Below are 22,793 nucleotides of genomic sequence, written 5' to 3' on the forward strand. Positions count from 1 at the left end.
TGCTCCCAAGTTAACGTTGCTAGCATGTTCCCATAATGTTGGGTGATTTTAAACTTAGATAGGGTGGGGACCCCGAGAGAAGGCTGCACGAGCCGTCCCTGCTAACATGCTTTGCAGCGTGGAACCGATGTCTCTCTCAATAAGAGAAGGGTAAGGTCCCCGGATAATGTGTAACGCATGGATTTGCTTCCATTGTTTGTATTGTGAGATGCATTAGTTCTTAATGCACCTGTTTCACTGCAATGAGCACACTTGTGCCTTTGAGAGGCTTTTTAGCCCTATGCAGTGAGTACCTATCAGGTGCATCTTGGTTAGATGCGCGACCATTTTATTTTCTCCCCATTGCATAGGAGGTAGCAAATAGGGTTAATTAACAACCTCTGCAGCAGTGTGCATGTACAAATATTCAGGTTCTGATCCGAAGAATTTGGAACGAGGTTTAGAATTTGAAAATATCGACACAACCTGCCAATTTTTTGCACATTATGAATTAAATATAGATTTGTGAAATAAGCCTATTAGCTCCTGAGTTCATTGCATCTTTGACCACTTCCCTACTGCCAATATAACCACTTCTCAATACTAGTCTCTTATCCTTTCCTTTTCTTCAATCAAAGCTCGTGTATAGCTCATTAGATATACACAATATTGGTGCCATTTTTTAAGACAGGAAAGACTTTTTTTTTTTTTCCCCCTTTTTCTTTCATCAAGTACAGAACACAATTTATCTGAAGGACATTATCTCAGCACAGTTGGAGGTCAGTGTATGCATCTCTACAGGAATCGTCTATTTGACTACAATACTCAAAGCGGTGTATAGCTACCATGTCATATAATGTCCATAAAAGCTTAGCAAATTCAATTATTCAATTATTATTAGATAAGAGTTTATCTGAACTTCAAAACAGTTTAACCAAAAAACAAGAGGAAAAAAAAAAGAAAGAAAACGAACATGAGAAGTGCTGTTTTCTTCTGGGTTAGCTCATTGTGCGCCATCTCTATAACAATAGTTGGTCATGACCATTTACCTGAATCTTAAAGGGTGCCACTGTTTAATGTAATTGGGTAACCATGCCATGATTGTTCAATTGCAATGCATTTGCTTTCACGGCCCCTGCTTTTCCCTTCAATAACCATGTTGTAACTATTCATCCATAATTTAAAGATAACCCGAGGCGGGGTTCCGACAATGCAATCCACATACAGAGGCTGGGTCTGCCTATACTGCCCAGCCTCTGTTGCTATTTCAATCCCCCCTAAGTTCCCCCTGCGCTCTGCAATCCCCCATAAATCACAGCCACGCTGTGCGGGCTGCGTTTACATCTGTAATGTCACTCTGCGTGCTCCCCCGCCTCCTGCATATCTCCGGTCCCCGCCCGCGTCCCTTCCCTCCAATCAGCGGGGAGGGAAGGGACGCGGGCGGGGACCAGAGCTATGCAGGAGGCGGGGGGAGCACGCAGAGTGACAGTACAGAGATAAACACAGCCCGCTGTAACACACTGCGTGTTGGCAGCGCGGCTGTGATTTATAGAGGATAGCAGAGCGCAGGGGGGGCTTAGGGGGGATTGAAATAGCTACAGAGGCTGGGCAGTATAGGCAGACTCAGCCTCTGTATGTGGATTGCATTGTCAGAACCCCATGTCAGGTTCTCTTTAAGGGTGGGTGTAAGTAAGATATCCATTCAACGCATTACAATTGTTTCCTAGTGAAGAAACAACATTTCTTCCTGGTAAGCGGAACTGGGGAAGGAGAAGGATCTATATTTAAATAAAGTGTACCTGAGGTGACATGATGAGATAAACGTGTATGTATAGGCCAAAACATATTAATAACTAGGCCGTTTTACTTGTTTCATTTTGCTGCCTGAAAGAGTTAATTTTTAGGTTTGGAAGTGACAGCTTCTGTCTTGTCAGCACCTTGTTGGGAATATAGTAAACATCAATAAGCAAATTACAGCCATAATAGTTTTCCTGGCAGAACACAACTACTAAGAGCAGGGGGAGTTAGAGATAACAGGGTCAACAGTTTATGTATTTTCATTTAGAGACATTTAATAGGCAGCTATTGAGAAACGACAACAAAATATTAAATCTACTTTGTATATGTTTAAATATAAAATAAAATCATTGGATATTATAAAAAATAGGTCATTTTTAGGAGTAAGAGGTTAAATACAACTGTTTATCAGTTTGTTTTCACCTCAAATTCACTTTAAAATCATTGTGGATGAGACCTCCTTCCAGAATCCCAGCCCCTGATGAGTTCACATAGATGAAACAGGTTGGGTGGAAACTGAGAAACCGATTCATGCTGACAGTGTGTGCAAGGAGCTGGACGCGATTTATATTTTATATGCTCATTTACCTACTTTATCCACCACTACAGTATATCTACGTCCTCTGTGATTTCATCTAAGCCACGAGGACGTAGGTATACGTCTTGTAGCAGAAGCAGTGCTGTGCAGGATTGGGCTTGCTCATGTGCACATTTCTGGCCCTATCTGATGCAGCACTAATTGGTGAACGGGAATATATGTTCTCTAAGCTAATGTGATTAATTTTTACCATTAAAAATACTTTTATTTTCTCATTTCATAGTTCAAAATACACTCTGTGGCCTTATTTCAGAATCAAATATCTTTACTATAAATTGTGACAGGAACATAGCAATAGTTTTGTGATATACTGTAATAATAGCCAAACAACATTTGTGTTTTTTAATCAACAGTAGCACATTTTATTTTTAAAATGGAATTGGTAAAACTGAGAAATAATGTGTTTTTTCTATTTTTTTCCTTTTTTCCCATTAAAATGCATAGAAAACCAAATTGTTCGAGGGAAAAAATGGCATACAATGAAAGCCTAGTTTGTCTTGAAAAAAAAAACAATATATATTTCATTTCTGTGTCATAAGTAGGGATAAAGTTATTGCTGATTAAATAATAACATAGCTAAACTGTAAAAACTGCTCTGGTCCGTTAGTGAGAAACAAGGTCTGGATGCAAAGTGGTTAAATAAATCATATAAACATGGGTTTTACACTGTAGCAACATCTGAGTGTATAGGACCCTAGTAACTTCATCTGTTATACCTTACTGACGAGAGTCTGATCTGCTGAAATCTGCTGGGGCCGGTGCAATGGAAGGCTGGCTCATTTCAGAGTGTATATCAGGATGCAGACATTTTACAATGGGCAAGCACTGAATAATTTACAAAGTAATATTGTAAAAAAGAAGCAATTTTATTGATAACGTTATTTTCAGTACAGTTCCTCTTAAAGCTTTGTATACATATATGAGTACTGATGATTGCAGGGATTGTAATTTGACAGCTCGGAGCAGAGGGCTGTATAGATGTGTCACTAGCCATGAGGCTTACAGTGCGTCTGTTTCCATATTGGGGGGAGAGGGCAGATGATAAGTGTCAGATAATGGAGAGATTTCCGGCACGGGGTAACAAAAGGAAATAAATATGGCAGCGTCCATATACTTCATACTTCTGGTTCCCTTTAAGGACTGCCTCTTTACTGACTTTCGACCGACCCCGAGCGCTTTTTTAAGCAATTCCAGTAGCATGGTAGCCCTGCTGGTCTATTTAGCAGCAGTAGTGTCTAAACACCACTAGAAACAAGCATGTAGTTAATCTTATTAGACTTGACAATAATGTAAGAAACACCTGATCTGCGGTATGCTTCTTCGGGGTCTATGGCTAAAAGTATTAGAGACAGAGAATCAGCAGTATAGCCAGGCAACTGGTATTGCTTAAAGTCAATGGGAACCATAAAAAGCCATATACTTACACCTAAGAAGAGGAAAGGCTCTGGGCCCTATAGTGCCTTCCCTCTCCTCTCACGGTCCCCGTTACAGCGCTGGCTCCCCCGTAGCAGCATTCAACCAATTTGGTCAAATGCTGCTATCTCCGCCGCCGAAGGGAGGCTTCGGAAGTCTTCGGTAGCCCGAGTGCTCCCGAAGCCGGGCTGCTCCGTACTGCACATGTGCGAGCACCCTCTATCGCACATGTGCAGTAGGGAGCCGCTTGTCTTTTTGGAGGACTCGGCTCCCAAGGACTTCAGAAGACCCCTGCGGCGAAGGAGTTAAACAGGAGACCTGCCCTTTTTTTAGAATACAGTTCCCATTTACTTTAAAAGGAAATAAATATGGCAGCCTCCATATACCTCTCACTTAATTTGTCCTTTAAGCGATTTTAACTGATCTGCGATGGAACAGCAAATGTTTCTGGTTAGGTGATTAAGGCTTCCATTCATCAAAGGCTGTTCGATAACAAAAACCAAGTCGTTAAAATACGCATTCGGTATTGTAGACTTGTGTGTGCTAATTCATCAATATTTTCACAGGTGCGGTAGAAGAGCGGTAATTTACAGAAGCCCACAAATCCTTGTTCGGTAACAGCAGTTCTGCGTGTGTCTGTGTTGCTACGCTGTTCTCAGTGCAGTGAGGAAATTTCAATAGAAAAGGCATCCCCGACATCCCTTTAACTAAATTTAACATTTAATTTTTTATTTTATTTTTTTGCAGCTGCAGGAGAGATACACATAGAGGGCGCACTTCTCTTGCGCAGACTGGGCGCAACTGGCTGAAATGACGGGACCTGATACCGAAGAAGGAGAAGAATGAGGACGGCGGCGTGGGAGCGATCCATGCGTATGGGGTTGGAGGTAGCCCCAAGTATGAATAAAACTTATAGTTTATCTCATCTCTGGTTTTCTTTAAATACTTATCCATGCTGCTTTATTATAATTTTTGCTGCCCATGCTGATGACGCAGATTTTACTTTTATACTGCTTTAAAAAGACTGTGTAACTACATTTTCAGCCTTATTTCTTCTATCCAATAAGATCCTATACCTGTTCTAATGTGGTCTGGATTACTGCAGCCTTTTCTAGTTGCACTGTCTCTGTAATATATCTAATCTTTTCTTTGTCAAGCTTTGTCGATCCAGAGAGGAATGCACTGCCTCTGCTGTGATAGGGACAAGTTATGCACCCACCCCTCCACGCCCCCCTTTGCTCTCCTGTCTGCTGTGAGTATGAGTCACAGGCAAGGTCTCTGCTCACAGCCAGCCTGTCTGAGGCTCACCAAGCTGTGACCTTGTGAACAGCTGTGAATGCAGAAAGATCAGTGCAGAGCTCAGACAAACAGCTAAGGCAACAAATGTGAGTAACATTCCAGAAGTCAAGTCAGGCTTTGAGAGGAGCCACTGCAAACAGGCACCTGCTTTGATTATGTATTTCCTGTTTGAAAGCCATCTTCAATGTTTACAAAAACAATGGATATGGAGGCTGCCATATTTATTTTATTTCAAGCAATACTAGTTGCCTGGCTATCCTGCTGATCCCCTGCCTCTAATACTTTTAGCCATAGACCTTGAACAACAGGTCAGATGTTTCTGACATTATTGTCAGATCTGACAAGATTAGCTGCATGCTTGTTTCAGGTGTTATTCAGACACTACTGCAGCCAAATAGATCATCAGAACTGCCAGGCAACTGGTATTGTTTAAAAGGAAACAAACATGGCAACCCCCATATTCTTCACACTTCAGATGTCCAGTTAAGATAATAAGTTTATATGGCACACCCTTCACAATGCTCTATAAGAGCACAATCAAAATTCAAGTGCTGCTTTTAGGATCCTTCCACACAGTTCCAGAAATGCACACTAAAACCTTCACAATTTCAAAAAACACACAGGCCTTATTTCTTGCTTGATTTTATTTCCAAAACAACAATTAACCAACAAGGAACATGCGTAATATAAGAAAACACACCACTGGTTTACTTGAAGGAGCTGAAACATCTACACTGGAATATAGTCTCTGAGAAGACAAAGCTCCTACCTGGCCGGCTTGTGGTATTGACAAAGGAAGTCAAATCGATCATCCGGGATAGGTACTCTGCTCTCATTCGGATTAATGGTACAAAATGGAAAGTTTTCAGCAGCCGCCTGGCTTTTCGTCAGCACATTAAAGAAAGTTGATTTCCTGTTAAATTAATAAGAGGAGAATGTGTTTTATTACTTCATAGCAAGATCTTTTATAGAGCGGGCTTATATGAATGCTAAGGAAAATTAAACAACAAATGCTACAAATATTAATAACCTTGTGGATTGATGACCAAAATAATCCTTGATAAAAAGCACAAATGTTCAGTGAAGGACTGTCTCAGCCAATTCAGCATACCTGATATTTAGTGACTCTCAACCAACCCCGAGCACACTATCTGACATGTATCACCTGCCTCCTCCTCCCACTATAGAAATAGATGCACCGTAAGCCTTATGGCTAGTGACACTTACACAGCCCTCAGTCCCTACCAGTCTCCCAAGGGATCAAATCTCAATCCCTGCAGTTGCCAGTACTCATACATGTATACAAAGCTTAAAGAAAACCTGAACTGAAAATTAAAAGTCAAAATAAGCATACACAAGTCATACTTACCTACGTACATGTAGTCTACTCCTCAGTGTCTTTCTCCTCTCCAGCATCCTGTTTGTTCACTGTGATCAAGGGAATTCTCTGTCCTCCATTTTGAAAATGACCATTACCCCATAACAGCTTTCTGGTCAGCACACAGTTAAACTGTAACATCGCCCACTTGAGCCATAGAGAAACATGGACGTTACCTGGTACATCAGTTTTCCTCTCAGCTATAACTGACAGCAACTGATATATTTCAGATCTGACAAAATATTGTCAGAACTGGAAGGGATTATTGTCAGAGGAAAATGGTGAGCTTCTGAGAGGAACTGATGGCAAGGTAACTATGTAATGTTCATTTGAAGTTACCTCGTGTTTATTTTAAATATTTTTACTCAGTACAGGTTCTCTTTAAAGAGGAACTGTACTGAAAATAACAATTAATAAAACTGCTTATTTTTTTACAATATTACATTCCAAATTAATCAGCGTTTGCTCATTGTAAAAATCTTTCCGCATCTCAATTTAAATTCTGAAATTTATCATAGGTGGCAACATCTTTAGTGCTGTCAGATGCACTGCTGCGGAATGTGTGTTCACTAAAGCCATTAGAAACTATAACTGGTCTCCCAGAATGCTCTGAAATTCAATTCCAGGCACAGATGAAATGAGGTGAGGTGTGCTGGTGGGGGGTAAGGGCAGACGTAGGGTTAACATCCTGTGTTTACAAATTAGCTGCTCTGCCGAGGTAGCCTGCTGACACAACTAAGAGATCAAATTACACTTCTGATTAGTCATAGATGAGGGGGAATTAGACAGGCTAAACTCTCTAAATACATACAGGGTACACTTCTCTAGGTTTTCCTTCTGCCCTGTGCAAGAGTTCAGGTTCACTTTAATATATTGCAAAATTTAGTTACCAGAGATGTTTTTAGCATAAAACAGAAAAAGTTTCATCTGATGTAGTCATTTTACATACAATAATTTTTTAGCTGGAGTTTAGTTTTAAACAAAGACATGGAGTGATGTACAGAATTATGGTAATCACTACAGCAATAACACATTTCCTCTATCTAGTCCTGCCTTTTGGTACTATTAATAACATCTCTATTGGCTGTATTCAGCCTTGGCATTAGGATCTGTGCACACTGCTGCTGACATTAACCAAAGTAGCGTATGAAACAGTGCAGCGATGAGGCCTGACTGCAGGGGGTGCAGATTCTGAAGGGACTCTAATTCCGGGAACGTTGTGAGTAAAATGCTTGACACTTGTCTCATCTCGTCTACACAACAAATCCCCTCTGTCCCATACATCAACAGAGAGGTGGGCTTAAGGGTAGATTGCTTTTACTTTATATTTTCAACTTTGCAACTTTTGAAAACGAAAAAATGTATTTAGTACTGGATTAAAAAAAAAAAAAACTTTTCCACACCTCATCTCTAGAGTACATTTTAAACTGCAGCATGCTAAAGAAATACTCAAAATAAGCTGGCCTAAATGCATTTATATTTGATATTAAGTTTCTTACTGTACCTACCACTTGGGATGAAAACTTATTCGGTAGAGAAGATCATCTCTTGTAAGAAAACTTAGAAGAAATATTTATTGAATAAGAGCACGAGTATGAGCCTTTCTGAGAAAGAACTGATCTATTAGCAGATGTAAAGGACAGTTACTGTCAATGTTATCAAGGGGTTAACGGTTAAGGTTACAGGCTAAGGTTAGGCATAGGTCAGACGTAGTTAGGGCAAGGCTTTGCATCAAAATCATGGTGCAAAAAAAGAATAAAAAAAAAATTTTACACACAGAGCTGAAGGAAAGCTTGCGTGAGCAAGTTTTGCAATAATGCAGTGGTTTGCAAAAGTATTCGGCCTCCTGTAAGTTTTCCACATTTTGTCTAATTACTGCCACAAACATGAACCAATTTTATTGGAATTCCACGTGAAAGACCAATACAAAGTGGTGTACACGTGAGAAGTGGAATGAAAACTATACATGATTCCAAACATTTTTTTTTACAAATCAATAACCTTTGCAGTTATTGATTTATAAAAATGTTTGGAATCATGTATGATTTTCGTTCCACTTCTCACGTGTACACCACTTTGTATTGGTCTTTCACGTGGAATTGCAATAAAATTGATTCATGTTTGTGGCAGTAATTCGACAAAATGTGGACAACTTACAGGGGGCCGAATACTTTTGTAAACCACTGTAGAGGGTTTTACGGCTGCCACCTGGTGTCTTATTGTCACTGCACACTGTGCAATGTTTGGTATTTCGATTGGGCATTAGAGCAATGAAATGCTGGCTACCATTTAGACGCTCCTCCACGTCTAATGAAGAAGGGCGGCCATATCTCCGCTGAGTCCTAGAGGCTTGTTGTTCGCTAACCAGCTCAAGAATTAGGTTCTTGCGGTAGCTGATATGATCCTTTGGTTCATCTGGATGCAACTGGTTGAAAATTATGAAGCTATTCACTACTGTCAGCTCCAACAACCAAAAAAAGGTCTTCCTTTACCAGTTCAGTGACTTTCTGTTAAAAGGGTAATTACTGGCATAATGAACGGTCAACCGCTCCCATGTGTTTAGTATTTTCTACAACTGCTGTGGGCTACTCAACATTTTCACTTACTCTACCTTTACTTCTCTGCTGTGTCATTGTACTAGCAGGGTAGAAAGTGCTAAGCATGTATATACTGTTAAGTTTCCAAGCACGAACTTCAGAACTCTTCAATTTTTTTTATTTCACTTGGTAGACCATTATAAATGTGCATGACCGTTCCAGTTATGTGATTTTTTTCTTTCAGTAACTCTTGTGCCAAAATGTGACTGGTATAAAATCAATCTGTAAATAAATGGTATCCATGTCCAAGAGGGGCTAGTTTCCGATTTGTACAAATATGAAGGACAATGCGAGCTAAAAACGGCAAGTCTAGCCTTGGCAAGCTTTCAAATCCATAGTTGCAAATCCATAATACGGTTCAAACGCGAAAAGTTATCCAGTCTCACTATCAGCCATATAAAGCACTCGTAGCCCCCACATGCTTGGTTTCTGAGGATTGTAAATCTTGTACTTTGATCTTCCTTTGAAACTAATTGTGCTTTCATCAATTACTACATTCCTATGGGGTACAAACAGACTTCTGCATCTTTCTTTCATATGCTCAGTCAAGTTCCTGACCTTCCAACCCCTAGTTTGAGGGCCTTCAGGACCACTGATGGGTGGAGAAACATGTAGCATCCAATGGATCTGACTAAATTACTCAACAGAAAAGACCTCTCCAAAAAAGGGGGTGTAATAGATCCACCGAGTTGAGAAAAAATCCTGGTTAGTTCCCCTTTCTTGCAGTGCCATCCTAAGAATTACTCCAAAGTATGCCTTTATTTCCTGCATAGTAACATCAGTCCAGCTCCTCCAGATGGATCTGGGTGAAGGAGGTTTATTTTCTAACTTCCTTTTTGCATAATCATTTGTTTCATTAATAATTTCTTGCAATAAGGAAAGGTGTAAAAAAAAAAAAAAAAAAAAGCTCAAAAAACCCACTGGCAGTTTCTGGAACATTACTTGAAAAAAGTTGTACCCCTGCATTACACACAGTAAAGGGTAAATTATGCAGCACGCAGTCACTGGAAAGAGAGAAGCTTGCCCATTTTCTGTGATCACCATCCCCCCCCCCCCCCCCCCATCAATATCAGTGTTATCACTGTAGCAATCATCATCATCACCAGTGCCAGTAAAGTCACTGTCATCACCAGAATCTTGCACATCTGATCCTGTGCTGCTATCCTCCATGAGCAGCTGTGCCACCTCAGCCGCTGACTTTTTTTTTTCCTGCTGCAGAGGATGCCACTGCTCCTCTCTGCAAGGAATCTGCGAGAAAGAACCTGCAAGGAATCAGCAACAAAGAAGCTGCAATGAATCTGCAACAAAGAAGCTGCAATGAATCTGCCACTTCCTGTTAGCGCTGATTGCACACTTCTGGTTTCAGCCAGGGGGGTACCACCTGTGTGGGCATGTAGTCTACATGTCCACGTTCACTAGGGGAGAGAGATCGGGCATTGCTGGGGGGCAGATGCACCTGCAAACCACCGCTATATTTATGTCTAGCTCTGCGGGACATGAGTGGAAAGGGTTAAAGGAAATCAAGAAACGTGATTAAATTGAGGCCCCTTGCACACTCGACGTATTGTGTCGTAGTCTTCCCCGATGAAGCTCGTTGTAAGGGACATGCAAGCCTCGCCTCTCACAATCCTCTGTGAACAGCAGAAACTCAAATCGATCAGGAGGGGCGTATGACGCACCCACGCAGAAGACCATGACTCGGCCACAGGATGCGATCTTATGGAGGAGAAGGCCGCCTAAAAAACAGCGGAACTTTGCTGTGAGACCTGACAGACTAGGGGCTGGAAGACGCCCCTGGTGAGTAAAACTTTTCTTTCTAGGTCGCCCCATGTATCCTTTAAGAACGGATCTTTCAGTTCCAGCAATCAAATGGGCACAGAAGTGCTCAGCGAGGCACTCAGGCCTGGTGCACACCAAAAAACGCTAGCAGATCCGCAAAATGCTAGCAGATTTTGAAACGCTTTTTCTTATTTTTCTGCAGCGTTTCAGCTAGCATTTTGTGTGGCGTTTTTGGTGTAGTAGATTCCATGTATTGTTACAGTAAAGCTGTTACTGAACAGCTACTGTAACAAAAACCGCCTGGCAAACCGCTCTGAAGTGCCGTTTTTCAGAGTGGTTTGCATTTTTCCTATACTTAACATTGAGGCAGAAACGCATCCGCAATCCAAAATCTGCAGCAGCCCGGGAGTATTTGTTTCTGCAAAACGCCTCCCGCTCTGGTGTGCACCAGCCCATTGAAATACATTACCCTAGCGGATCGCAAACCGCAGCCGAACCGCTCTGGTGTGCACCAGGCCTCAGTGTTTATAAGCTCAGCTTCTGGCCAGGAGCCATAAAGTAACCCAGATACATATCCAAGTGAACAGAGCCGTAGGGTGAGCAGTTTAACTCAACTCCCATCTTCCAGAAGGAGTGACTGGCTGCACACAGCAAAAGCCTTTACTAATGGTTTTCACCACCTGAACTAACCAACTGGCCAGTGGCAAACTTACACTGCTATCTCCGAGTCTCTGTTAGAACTGGGTGTCAAACTCAAATATGCAGTGGGAAAAGCTGAAAACTGCGACCAAGTCATGAGCCAACCTCAATCTCTAGTGGCCATCTCCCTCCCCTATGCAGTTCCCTGGTGTCTAGTGCCCCCCCTCACTCCCCTATACAGTTCACTGGTGTCTAAGGGCCTCCTCCGTCCCCTATACTGTTTCCTGGTGTCTAGTGGCCCCTCTCCTGTCATCCTGTGGCATCATAGTTTCAGTGCTAGAGCCATATAGGCTTAGCACTTGGGTACTTGCAGTCCAAATATAATGCGAAGTGGAGAAAACACTTTGGGCCAAAGTTGATTGCACTGTGTGCCAAATGTGGCCTGTGGGCAACAGTGACATGTATGAGCTAAGAGGATTGATAGTGTTTTATATGCACATAAAAACAAAGTAAGCATGATGGAATAACATTTGTTAATAAATCTTGGCAGAATACACAGATTAACAAAGGGCATGATGTTTTTCTCAATCAAGGTGGGAATTTTCTTTAAATGTCATTCTGACAGATCTCTAGAATTACCGGAATTGCAACTTCTTGATTCATCACATCTGTCTATTCAATAGTTCAGGAGAAAGTAAATTATTTGTATTTGCTATCACCTTTCTAAGGTATAACCATTTGGCAGTAGATTCAGACAACCGTCTTTGGCCAAGAGAGAGCTAAAAGAAAAGTAACAAACTCTCCAATACATCATTAATAACAGATGAACCTTGCAAGAAGGTAAAATAAGGTTATGATCTACTCACCCTACATTAGGTAATCCAACGATACCGATCTTCAGGGAGGTCCCGAATCGTCCAATAATAGGATGCTGCTTTGGTCCATCATCTGCTTTCTTGGGCGGCATCTAAGATGTAAGCCAAAAACCTCATCATTTTCTAAGGCAACCAGCTGGTGATAATACATGGGATTAATAAGTATACCTTTTTGGGAGCCATTTTTGCATCACATTAAGGTCTTATTGGAAAGGAATCATTGAAGAGCCCACTCCACGGCACTGAAACTACAGTTATATAGACCCCATTTTAAAAACTAATGATTTCTTAAAAGCAACCAAGAAGCCAGAAGAGCGGCCACCCTGCAAGCTAATAATAACAAAGAGGCAGAGAGCAGCCCTAGAGCACAGAAGCTGAGCAGTCACTTTCTAAACATGACACCTGACGCCATCAATACAGGCAACTGACAGCATCATGTGGAGGAAAGCTGCTAAACCAGAATACTCACCAGGCTCCTTTACACAGAGCACCAGGCCATGAATGAGGAAAGCACAAGCTCTCAGATTAAACAGGATTACGGTTTTGGGGAGGACTATAAATCTAATCCCTGAATCATTCTTGCTTTGCATCTCAGAGTATGCCGCACAAACTCCTCTGCCACTTGTTAAAGAGAGTCTGAAGCCAGATTAAAAATGGCTTTTTATCTTATATTCAGCAGGGGCATGTTTGCCCCTGCTAAAACGCCGCTATCCCGCGGCATAACGAGGGGTCTTTACCCCTCAAATCCCCCCTGCTACCTCCGGGGAGCGCTTCCGTGTGAGGCAGGGCTATGAACTGCAGCCCTGCCTCACACGCGTCTGTCAGCGGCGGATCTCCGCCTCTCCCCTGTCCCTCTCGGCGAAGGCAGACTGGCATATTTTTATTTTCAGTTGTTTAGCTGTTTTTCTATAACACTGCAGCATTCTCTAATATTTGCAGTTTGACAAATTACACTATGTATTTCAAATGATGAAACAGAACAGAGCTAATGACCCTTTGAACTTCCTGGCAGAAAAACCTTAAACAAGAAACAGTGAGAGGGCTGGTGCACACCGGAGCGGTTCTGGAGCGTTTTTTTAAACGCTTGCAGGGGAAAAACCGCTTGGCTAATGAAAGTGAATGGGATGGTGCACACCAGAGCGGGTCGTTTTTTCCACAAATGCAAACTCGGGGGCTGCAGCATTTTTTAGATTTCTGAGGCGTTTCTGCCTCAATGTTAAAGTATAGAAAAGTGGAAAACTGCTCTGAAAAACGCTAGATCAGAGCGGTTCTCCAGGCGTTTTTGTTACAGAAGCTGTTCAGTAACAGCTTTTACTGTAACAATAAGTGTAATCTGCTACACAAAAACGCTCCAGAAAACGCTAGACATGTTTAGAAAACGTCTCTGAACATGCCTAGAATCGCTCTGAAATCTGCTTCAAAAACTTCTAGCGTTTTGCAGATCTTCTAGAGGTTTTTGGTGTGCACTAGGCCAGAGCCAGGTTGAGATAAATTCTTCAGGAAAATAGCATTGCTCTCTGACTAAATTAGTGGGAGAGCTCAGAGAAGCTCTTTTGCATAGATCACAAGTGAAGTTTCTTAACTCTTCTTGTGCTGGAAACAATATGAGACTCATATCTGTGCTACTAATGTCCTATTCTGTATTACACATACAAATCATTATCTCTGAAGTTTATTATGTAGTTCACTTTAGATTCCCTTTTAAAGGACATCCAAGGTGAAAATAAACTAATCAAAAAAAATTGCATCTATCTTCCTCCTCCTCCTAAAAATGACTTTTTTAGCTATTCCACAGTTTTAGTTTATATTTTAGTTGTAGTTGTAAGTTTCTACTTTTTCATTGTTTCTGCTCAATGACACCTTCATTGAAGTATGCCAGAGCTCAAGTCTATGAAGTATTGACCCTTTTTATCTCTTTTCTGCTTTCAGAAGCCATTTACTTACAGAAAAGTGTTTTATGGCTGTAAGTACTTATCAGTGAGGGTTATGCTATAGTCTAACCCAGTCCAACTCAGACAGAAACTGTCACTTGCATACCTGATATGTAACTGTTTCATGCAGAGGAAGAAAAAAAAAACACAGCCTAGTTATTTGTGTGCTTGGCATTCTACATACACGTTTGTCTCGTGTCACATGTCACCTCGGTTGTCCTTTAAGGAATTCCTGAAGTGGTAAGGTTTCAGGCATAGATAGAAAGATGCAGATGGAGAATTAGGTGCTGAGTAAGTAACTGGATTCTCACAGTCACATGGAAACAAATGAGTAATAATGTCTGATTGGCCAAAACCAATAAAAGAGGCTGGAAAGTGTACTGGTTAAATTGAGATAAAACTGACATATCAATAAAAATGTGTGTTCCTACTTTGTATTACTCAGAGTAACCATATTTGCTTTTGTGCACAAGAAATATTGTCCATTTACAAATTATAAGTTCCCAAAGTACAGTTTATCTGCTCTGAAAGCAGTAAATGCATTTTATTCATAGCTGCTGTGATTATCACTTGTAAATTTTAATATATCATTTCTTAACTGTTTGCATGCTTGAAGCAGAGAGAGCTCCTTTTCAGCACAGCTAAGAATGTAACAATATCGGAATGTAAACAAAAGAATGTTATCTCTTTGGATGCGCATCACAAGCTGAAGGAACAAAGTGCTGTATTTAAAGAGAATCTGAAGCGAGTATAAAACTCGCTTCTTCTCTTATATTCAGCAGGGGCATGTGTGCCCCTGCTAAACCGCCGCTATCGCACCGCACAACGGGGGTCCCTTACCCCCCCAAATCCCCTCCGTCATCGCCGGGGATCTCTTCCGCATTGAGGCAGGGCTAACCGCTGCAGCCCTGCCTCACGCGCGTCTGTCAGCGCGTATCTCCGCCTCTTCCCCGCCCCTCTCAGTCTTCCTTCACCGAGAGGGGCAGGGGAGAGGCGGCGATGCTGCAGCCGTTAGCCCTGCCTCTAGGAGCAGCAAAATCTACGACCAAGTTGGGGGGTAAGGGACCCCCGTTGTGCGGCGGGATAGCGGCAGTTTAGCAGGGGCAGAAGCGAGTTTTTTACTCGCTTCAGTGTCTCTTTAACGGTCTGAATGCTGTTCTGCTACAAATGTTTTTTACTGGTAGTAGGCTATGGAGGGCTGGAGGAAGCCCCAGGTAGGTCCAGATTCCATTTATCTCTTATGTTCAGGGTCCCTTTAAGGCTTTAAGTAATCTTTTAGAGCAAAGAAGAAATGCTGAGTTTCAGACCACTTTAAGGGCTCCGCCTCTGGACACAGGAGACCAGGGTTCGAATCTCAGCTCTTCCTGTTCAGTAAGCCACCACCTATTCAGTAAGGAGATCTTGGGCAAAACTCCCTAACACTGCTACTGTCTATAGAGCATGCTCTAATGGTTTCAGCTCTGGCGCTTTGAGTCCGCCAGGAGAAAAGCACAATATAAATGTGTATTGCAGGGTGTCTGCATTATCAAACAGAAAACCATACAAACACTCTAAGATGATTAAAAATTTGTTGCGCTTAAAGAGTGTTTTAAGCTGCCGCAAATGTTGAACTGAGAGGATACTAAGGCTGCATCTGATCAGCTTTACGGTTCCTAAATAGCCATCCCTTACCAACTTCGTTTGCCTGAAGGCCACGTGCCACTCAACAGCCATATGTGCCACACCGAGGAACAACTGGAACTGCCATACTGCTTAGGTACTTGAACTCATGCCATGCTCTGATGGGGAAGTGATTAAGTGTGTGTGTGGGGGGGGGGGGGGGGGGATTAAGCACCTGTGAAAAAGGTAACAAGAGCAAAATGGGGAAGAGCTGTCAGAACAGATAAACAATTCCATGGCGATAAAGAAGCTGGGGCAAGTGGCACAGCAAGAAATCATGGAGCCCTGAACAAAAATGTTGATGATTTTTAAAGAATCCACCCGGGACCACCTAGATAATGCCTTCTCAGTAGCAGTCACTAGGTCTAGGGAGAAATGACAATTTGGGCAGGCAAAGTTGTGTTTATAAATGTAGTTATTGAGCCCAATCCACAGGTCCCCTCCCTATAGCCCTTCCCACCATGCCAGACCCATTAGTGTGGATACCCACTTACAATGCAGTTAAAGCACACTTTAGGGCAAATCTACAATCAATGAGTATATCATAAACACTCCACCATATCCAGACTGGATTAAAAAAAAATACTATAAACAGAATGTAGACCTTGCCTGGCTCTTATTGAAGTATAATGAGGTTTCTTGAAAGTGTAGTAAACTAGAAGTTGTGTAACCGTAGTCTAATGAAGGCCTCTGCAGGGAGGACTTGTCACAAAGTAAAATTCTACTATTGTGGAGAAACTGAAAAATTCATTCCGTTAGCTATATGTAATGCAGGGATCATTAGCAAACCTTACGACATCTGGTTTACACTATAAAACATGCAAGTGACACAGTTACTCCACAGGGTTCCTAGCAAGCTGTTATATGGGACTCTCAAGGATTCAGTGCTTAGAAAAAAAGTGCAATTTCAGTTACAGTCGCAGTTCAGGTTACGAGTGTTGCATTTATTACACATATAATGAATGCATAGCAAGTTAGCAAGATACTACCCAGAGAGTTCAACAGGGCTTTTCTCACTAAGAGGTTGATTAATCAAAAGCAGGTAATACTGAGGCGCAAACATAGCGCATTATCACCACACATCGTTCAATTAATCGATTAATTCACTAAAGAGGCTTGCCAGAATGCTTCACTTTACATTGCAGTCTGTAGTAACACTCCAATTAACTCAGGCCAGTTGCTAACTTACCACACACTTGCTTCCCTCTCTGTGAATTAACAGCCTATCTTTAACGTTAGAATTCTGTTTGTATTTTAAGGATTCAAAACCTTAACTTTAGAAATCTCTCCCTAAAGAAAACCTGAACTAAACATTAAAAGTCAAAATAAACATACACAAGTCATACTTGCCTCCTGTGTAGTCTACTCCTCAATCTATTTTTCCTCTCCTGTGTCCTGTTTTTCCACTGTGATCAATGGAATTCTCCGTCCTCCATTTTGAAAATGGCCATTACCCCATAACAGCTTTTTGGTCAGCACACAGTTAAACTCTAACATCACCCACTTGAGCCATAGGGAAACATGGACACATCAGTTCTCCTCTCAGCTGTAACTGACAGCAACTGATATATAACTGACAGCAACTGATATATTTCAGTTCTGACAAAATGGTGTCAGAACTGGAAGGGATCACTGTAAGAAGAAAACGGTAAGCTTCTGAGAGGAACTGATGGCAAGGTAACTATGTAATGTTCATTTGAAGTTACCTCATGTGTTTATTTTAAATAATTTTACTCAGTACAGGTTCTCTTTAACATAAAGAGAAACTCCGACCAAGAATTTAACTTTATCCTAATCAGTAGCTGATACCCCCTTTTGCATGAGGAATCTATTCCTTTTCACAAACAGACCATCAGGGGGCACTGTATGACTGATATTGTGGTGAAACCCCTCCCACAAGTAACCCCTCCCACAAGAAAAGTTTGAACTTTTGTGGGAAATAGCTGTTTACAGCTGTTTCCAACTGCCAAAAACCATGCAGCAGCTACATCACCTGCCAACAGTAAAATGTTCACTGGAGTTCCTCTTTAAAGAGAACCCAAGGCGGGGTTCTGGGAATGAAATACCCATACAGAGGATGGGTCTGTCTATAGAGCCCAGCCTCTGTTGCTATATAGATCGCTCCTAAGCCTCCCTGCGCTCTGTAATACCCCCATAACTCACAGCCGCGCTCTGCGGCTGTGTTTACCTCTCCTCTGTCAGTCTCGGCTGCTCCCCCACCTCCTGCATCACTCCGGTCCCGCCCGCGTCCCTTCCCTCCAATCAGCGGCGAGGGAAGGGACGTGGGCGGGGACCGGAGCGATGCAGGAGGCGGGGAGCGGCGAGACTGACAGAGGAGACGTAAACATAGCGTGCTCTGACAAGCTGTGTCAGCAGCGTGACTGTGTTTTATGGGGGGATTACAGAGCACAGGGGGGGGGGGCTTAGGAGCGATCTATATAGCAACAGAGGCTGGGCTCTATAGACAGACCCAGCCTCTGTATGGGGATTTTATTCTCAGAACCCCACCTCGGGTTCTCTTTAAAGAGACACTTAAAGGAAACCATAGACGGTGAAATCAAAGAGATTTTATATATACCTGGGGCTTCTTCCAGCTCCATTCACCTGGATCACTCCCACGCCGCCGTCCTCCGCTGCCCGCAGCTATGAGAACCGGGTTCCCGCTCTTCCGTCAGTCCGAGCCAGTCTAAGCTTAAGAGAAGTGCGCTGTTTGCGTATCTCTCCAGCAGCTGCTGGAGAGGTATGTAGAGGGTGCACTTCACCTGCGTAGCTGGCTCCGATGACATCAGTGACGGGACCCGGTTCTCATAGCTGCGGGCAGCGGAGGATGGCGGCGTGAGAGTGATCGGAGCGTATGGGGCTGGAGGAAGCCCCAGGTATGTATAAAATCTTTTTTATTTCACCGTCTCTGGTTTCCTTTAAGCCTGCAATGGGAAGTTAGTTTTACTCACCCTGGGCTTCTACCAACCCCCTGTAGCTGTCCTGTGCCCACGCAGTCATGATCGGATCCTCCTGTCCCCCGCCGCCAGCTACTTTCACTTGGCCGACAGGCCTTGCCACGCGTCACCTTCTACGCAATAGCGTCCTGTGCCTGCGTAGGGCTGCTAATGTGGCCAGGAACGCGTAGAAGGTGACGCGTGGCCAGGCCTGTGCAAGAGCAGTAAGCCTGTCAGCCGAAAGTGAAGGTAGCTGGCGGCGGGAGACAGGAGAATCCGATCATGACTGCGAGGGCACAGGACACCTGCAGGCAAGAAGGAGATTTGGGCGCAGCCGGCACCTCCATAGACCGTAATAGGAATTATGGCTATAGCAGTGCACAGTGAGTAACTTCGGCGCCGTCAGTTGTGCTACTCAAGTACTGCGAGTTACAAGATACTTGCAGGTGGAAGTGAAGGTATTGCCATGCACTATACACATATACACATGCACTGCAGTATTACCGGCTTTTAATGAATCAACCCCCATAATTGATGTAACACACAGCAGAACTTTTATGGAATTAAGCTCCATTCAAAAATCAGCGCCTTCAAGACTCCTTGGAAGGCTTCAGAACCGCTCATGTCCCCAAGTGCTTCCAAGCCGAGTGCGTGCGCAACCTGCAAGGGCGAGGGAATGAGGAACGGTGAAAGGACTGGGAAGGCTCTATGGGATCCTAAGGCTCGGTTTACACTTGTGCCAGGCCATGTGCGGCTGTGGTCTGGCTGGAGCCCGGGGCAGAGGGGTTATCCTTAAAGGCTATATGGGGAACGCGAAAACAGGAACAGAAAATCTATTTAGGTGCTGCACACTGAGCTGGTGGTCATTCAGATGTAGCCTTAGTGGTATGCGCTGGCGTTCTCCTCGCTATATGGGGAGCGCCTCTGCCTGCCCGGGATTATTGTGGACTGCACAGAAGTGCCACGCTTACCTCAACGGATCCCGCAAATCTGCTGCAGCATGACAAGTGTGAACAGCTCCCGTTTATAAAATAGGAGCCATTCACTGTTAGTTTTGCGATAAGCGGAGAATGGACAAAATGTCTGTTCTAAGGTTAAGTGAGAACGCAGCCTAAGGCTTCCCTTTAGATAGGCTAAGAAAGCTCTTGTAGTGTGAGCTAGCCCTTAGGGCTCTTTCACACTAGAGCACTTTTTCAGCGTTTCAACGCAAAGTCGAAAATTTGCGTTAACCAAGGTAAAATGAAAGTCCATAGACTTTCATTTTACCTTTCACACCCGATGCTGCGTTTCGTTGCAGTACGACGCACCCGGGAGCATTTTATCGTCGGTAATCTGCGTTTTCCTTGAGTTAATTACTACCGCTGCGTCTCAGCGTCACATAGCAACATCCCGACGACATGCTGCAGTCTATTCAACACGTGCAGGAAACGGCTCCTGCACACCTTGTCTAATGTGAAAGAGCCCTTAGAGGGGGAGCAAGGCCGCCAACTAGCAGCAAAGAAGAGGCCTTCACTTACCCTATCTATATCTTTAGGTCTGAGACCCTCTAGCAATGCAGTTTTAAGCACTTGTGATTTAAAAAGCTCTCGCTAATATAATGCTATGGGTTATTTAAAGAGGGATCAAATGCATAGTATTATGTTAGCAGGAGTTTTTCAAATCACAAGCTCTTAGAAATGCGCTGCTAGTGGGCCCCAGGCCTTTCACAGTCCTATCGGTATTAATAATGAAGCCTCCTTCACACTGGGAATTGCAAATTGTGATCACTAGGTAACTGCAATCACGATTTTGCATTGTGGTGTTGGCAATCTTTAGGCGATTGCATTTCTCATTCCAGTGAATAAGAATCGCGATGCAATCACCAGGAAAATGCTACATGTAGCACTCTTGCGATAGTCGGAATAGCAAACGTGCCACAATCGCTACAGTGAAAGTAATCCTTTAGAATTATTTGTGCAGCAGCACTTTGCTGATTGCGGTTAGTCAGCAAAAAGTACTTCAGTGCGAAGGAGGCCTTGGAAGTCCTGACCCAGTAGGCTTCAACACTACACTTTTATCTAAGTCCAGATACATTTCATGTATAATATGCTAAATACACTTATTTTTGTAATGTAATGACACCCTTCCACTACAGAAGCAGTATATAATGAAAACATCCTTTCTTCCTGAGTGTGGCCAAGTGCTGCTGCATTTTTGGAATAAGTGACTGAACTACCACTAACCACTCAGGCTGTGTGAGAGGGTGTGCCCACTGCCCTGCCTCCAGTACAAATCAATGTAGGGAGGTGGCAGGCTAGAGGCATACATATGGAGTACATTTGAAATCGGCGCCGATAGACTTGGGGCGCAGGATACATCGGTATATGGCTGATCCTGCTCCTGCACAAGTCCGGGTCGATTTAATTACTATTCCCCCTCTAGGCCGCCATGGATAGTGGGGGAATGAAATAATTCGGCTTCCAGCGATTGCTGGAGGCCGAATTATTATGTTTTTAAGCAACCTCGGCTCCGTCTTATGACGGAGCCGACGTTACTCACTGAGTGCTGCAATAGGAATGATTCCTATTGTAGTCTATGGAGGCGCCGGCTGCGCCCAAATCTAGCAGCGCTGAAAAGCACTGCTCTGATACATATGAAATCAGCGCCGGTAGACTTGGGCGCAGGATACAGCCGGTATATCAGAGCAGTGCTTTTCAGCGCTGCTAGATTTGGGCGCAGCCGGTGCAACCATAGACAATAATGGCAATCACTTCTACAGCGGTGCTCAGTGAGTAATGTCGGCTCCGTCAAAAGACGGAGCCGAAGTTGCTTAAAAAACACAATAATTTGACCTCCGGACTTGTGCATAAACAGGATCAGCCATATGCCGGCTGTATCCTGCGCCCAAGTCTACCGGCGCTAATTTCATATGTATGCCGGTATATGGATGATCCTGCTTCTGCACAAGTCCGGGCAGTGTTAATTACTATTCCCCCTCCAGGCCGCCATGCATAGTGGGGGAATGATACAATTCATCTTCCAGCAATTGCTGGAGGCCGAATTATTGTGTTTTTAAAGCTACTTCGGCTCCGTTTTTTGACGGAGCCGACGTTACTCACTGAGCGCAGCTGTAGAAGTGATTGCCATTATAGTCTATGGCTGCGCCCAAATCTAGCAGCACTGAAAAGCACTGCTCTGGGCTAGAGTGAAGGACAGAGGTTGGATGGCAGGCTGTCCATACTATGCCAAAAACTACATGCCCATTAACAAGAATCTGCTTCAGATCATTCTCATACACTGAAACCTATATTGCTTCTATGAGAGGAAAAGGGAAGCAATATAGGTGTGTGCTGTGATTGCACATGGACAGATGAGAGGTGATCCCATGGTGGATTTAGCAACCTTGCATCAGCATTACGTGAGAAAGGCTATAGGATGAGCCAGGCCTGACAGAGCTGCTGCAGTCACATCTATGCAACGTGCATCTAGTGATTGCTGTGTGATGAGCTATGCTGGCAGCATCAATGGAGAGAGCCCTGTAAGTCTGCGCCCACGGGAAGGATGGGTGACAGCACACGTTCACAGGGGAGGGGCGGGCTCACCTCTCCTCCGAGTCACGTGTCACTCCCGGGATTGATTTCAATGAGCACCGGTACAAGGCTTCCAGGATCTCCTGGGCACGTTCAGCAGCCGGCGTCCCAGAGACGGAAAGGGCGGGGCCCTGGGGGCAACGTGCTCACATCGCAGCTGTTGCATTGGCTGGCGGGGCGGGGTGAGAGGTCAGTGCGACAGATGACTGCAGAGAGGAGAGCATGCTGCTTCCTGTACCTCTCTAGCTTGACATGTGTGCTGTGCTCTGCAGCATTAGGAAAGCCACAAGCCTACCTCCTCTATGGCTATTAGATCAGCTCGATCAGATGCCATTGGAGAAAAA

At 43.6% G+C, this 22,793-nt stretch overlaps 1 protein-coding gene across 2 annotated transcripts in view; it reads right to left on the bottom strand.

Moving 5' to 3' along the window:
• OLA1 (Obg like ATPase 1) overlaps window positions 1-22,583 on the bottom strand; it is a 245,751-nt gene extending 223,168 nt beyond the window's left edge. The window contains exons 1-3 of one of the 2 annotated variants that reach the window (XM_068247033.1): window positions 22,462-22,583; window positions 12,346-12,446; window positions 5,856-5,999 (exon numbers count right to left, since the gene is read on the bottom strand). In XM_068247033.1, the coding sequence (XP_068103134.1) occupies window positions 5,856-5,999; window positions 12,346-12,446 (245 nt within the window). In that variant the 5' untranslated portion in view covers window positions 22,462-22,583. Of the gene's footprint in view, window positions 1-5,855; window positions 6,000-12,345; window positions 12,447-12,522; window positions 12,638-22,461 lie in introns of those variants that run through there. The other variant, XM_068247032.1, reaches the window with a different exon arrangement.
• Window positions 22,584-22,793: the final 210 nt, after the last annotated feature.

Source organism: Hyperolius riggenbachi, chromosome 7, assembly GCF_040937935.1.
Source record: "Hyperolius riggenbachi isolate aHypRig1 chromosome 7, aHypRig1.pri, whole genome shotgun sequence".
NCBI classification, from domain to species: domain Eukaryota; kingdom Metazoa; phylum Chordata; class Amphibia; order Anura; family Hyperoliidae; genus Hyperolius; species Hyperolius riggenbachi.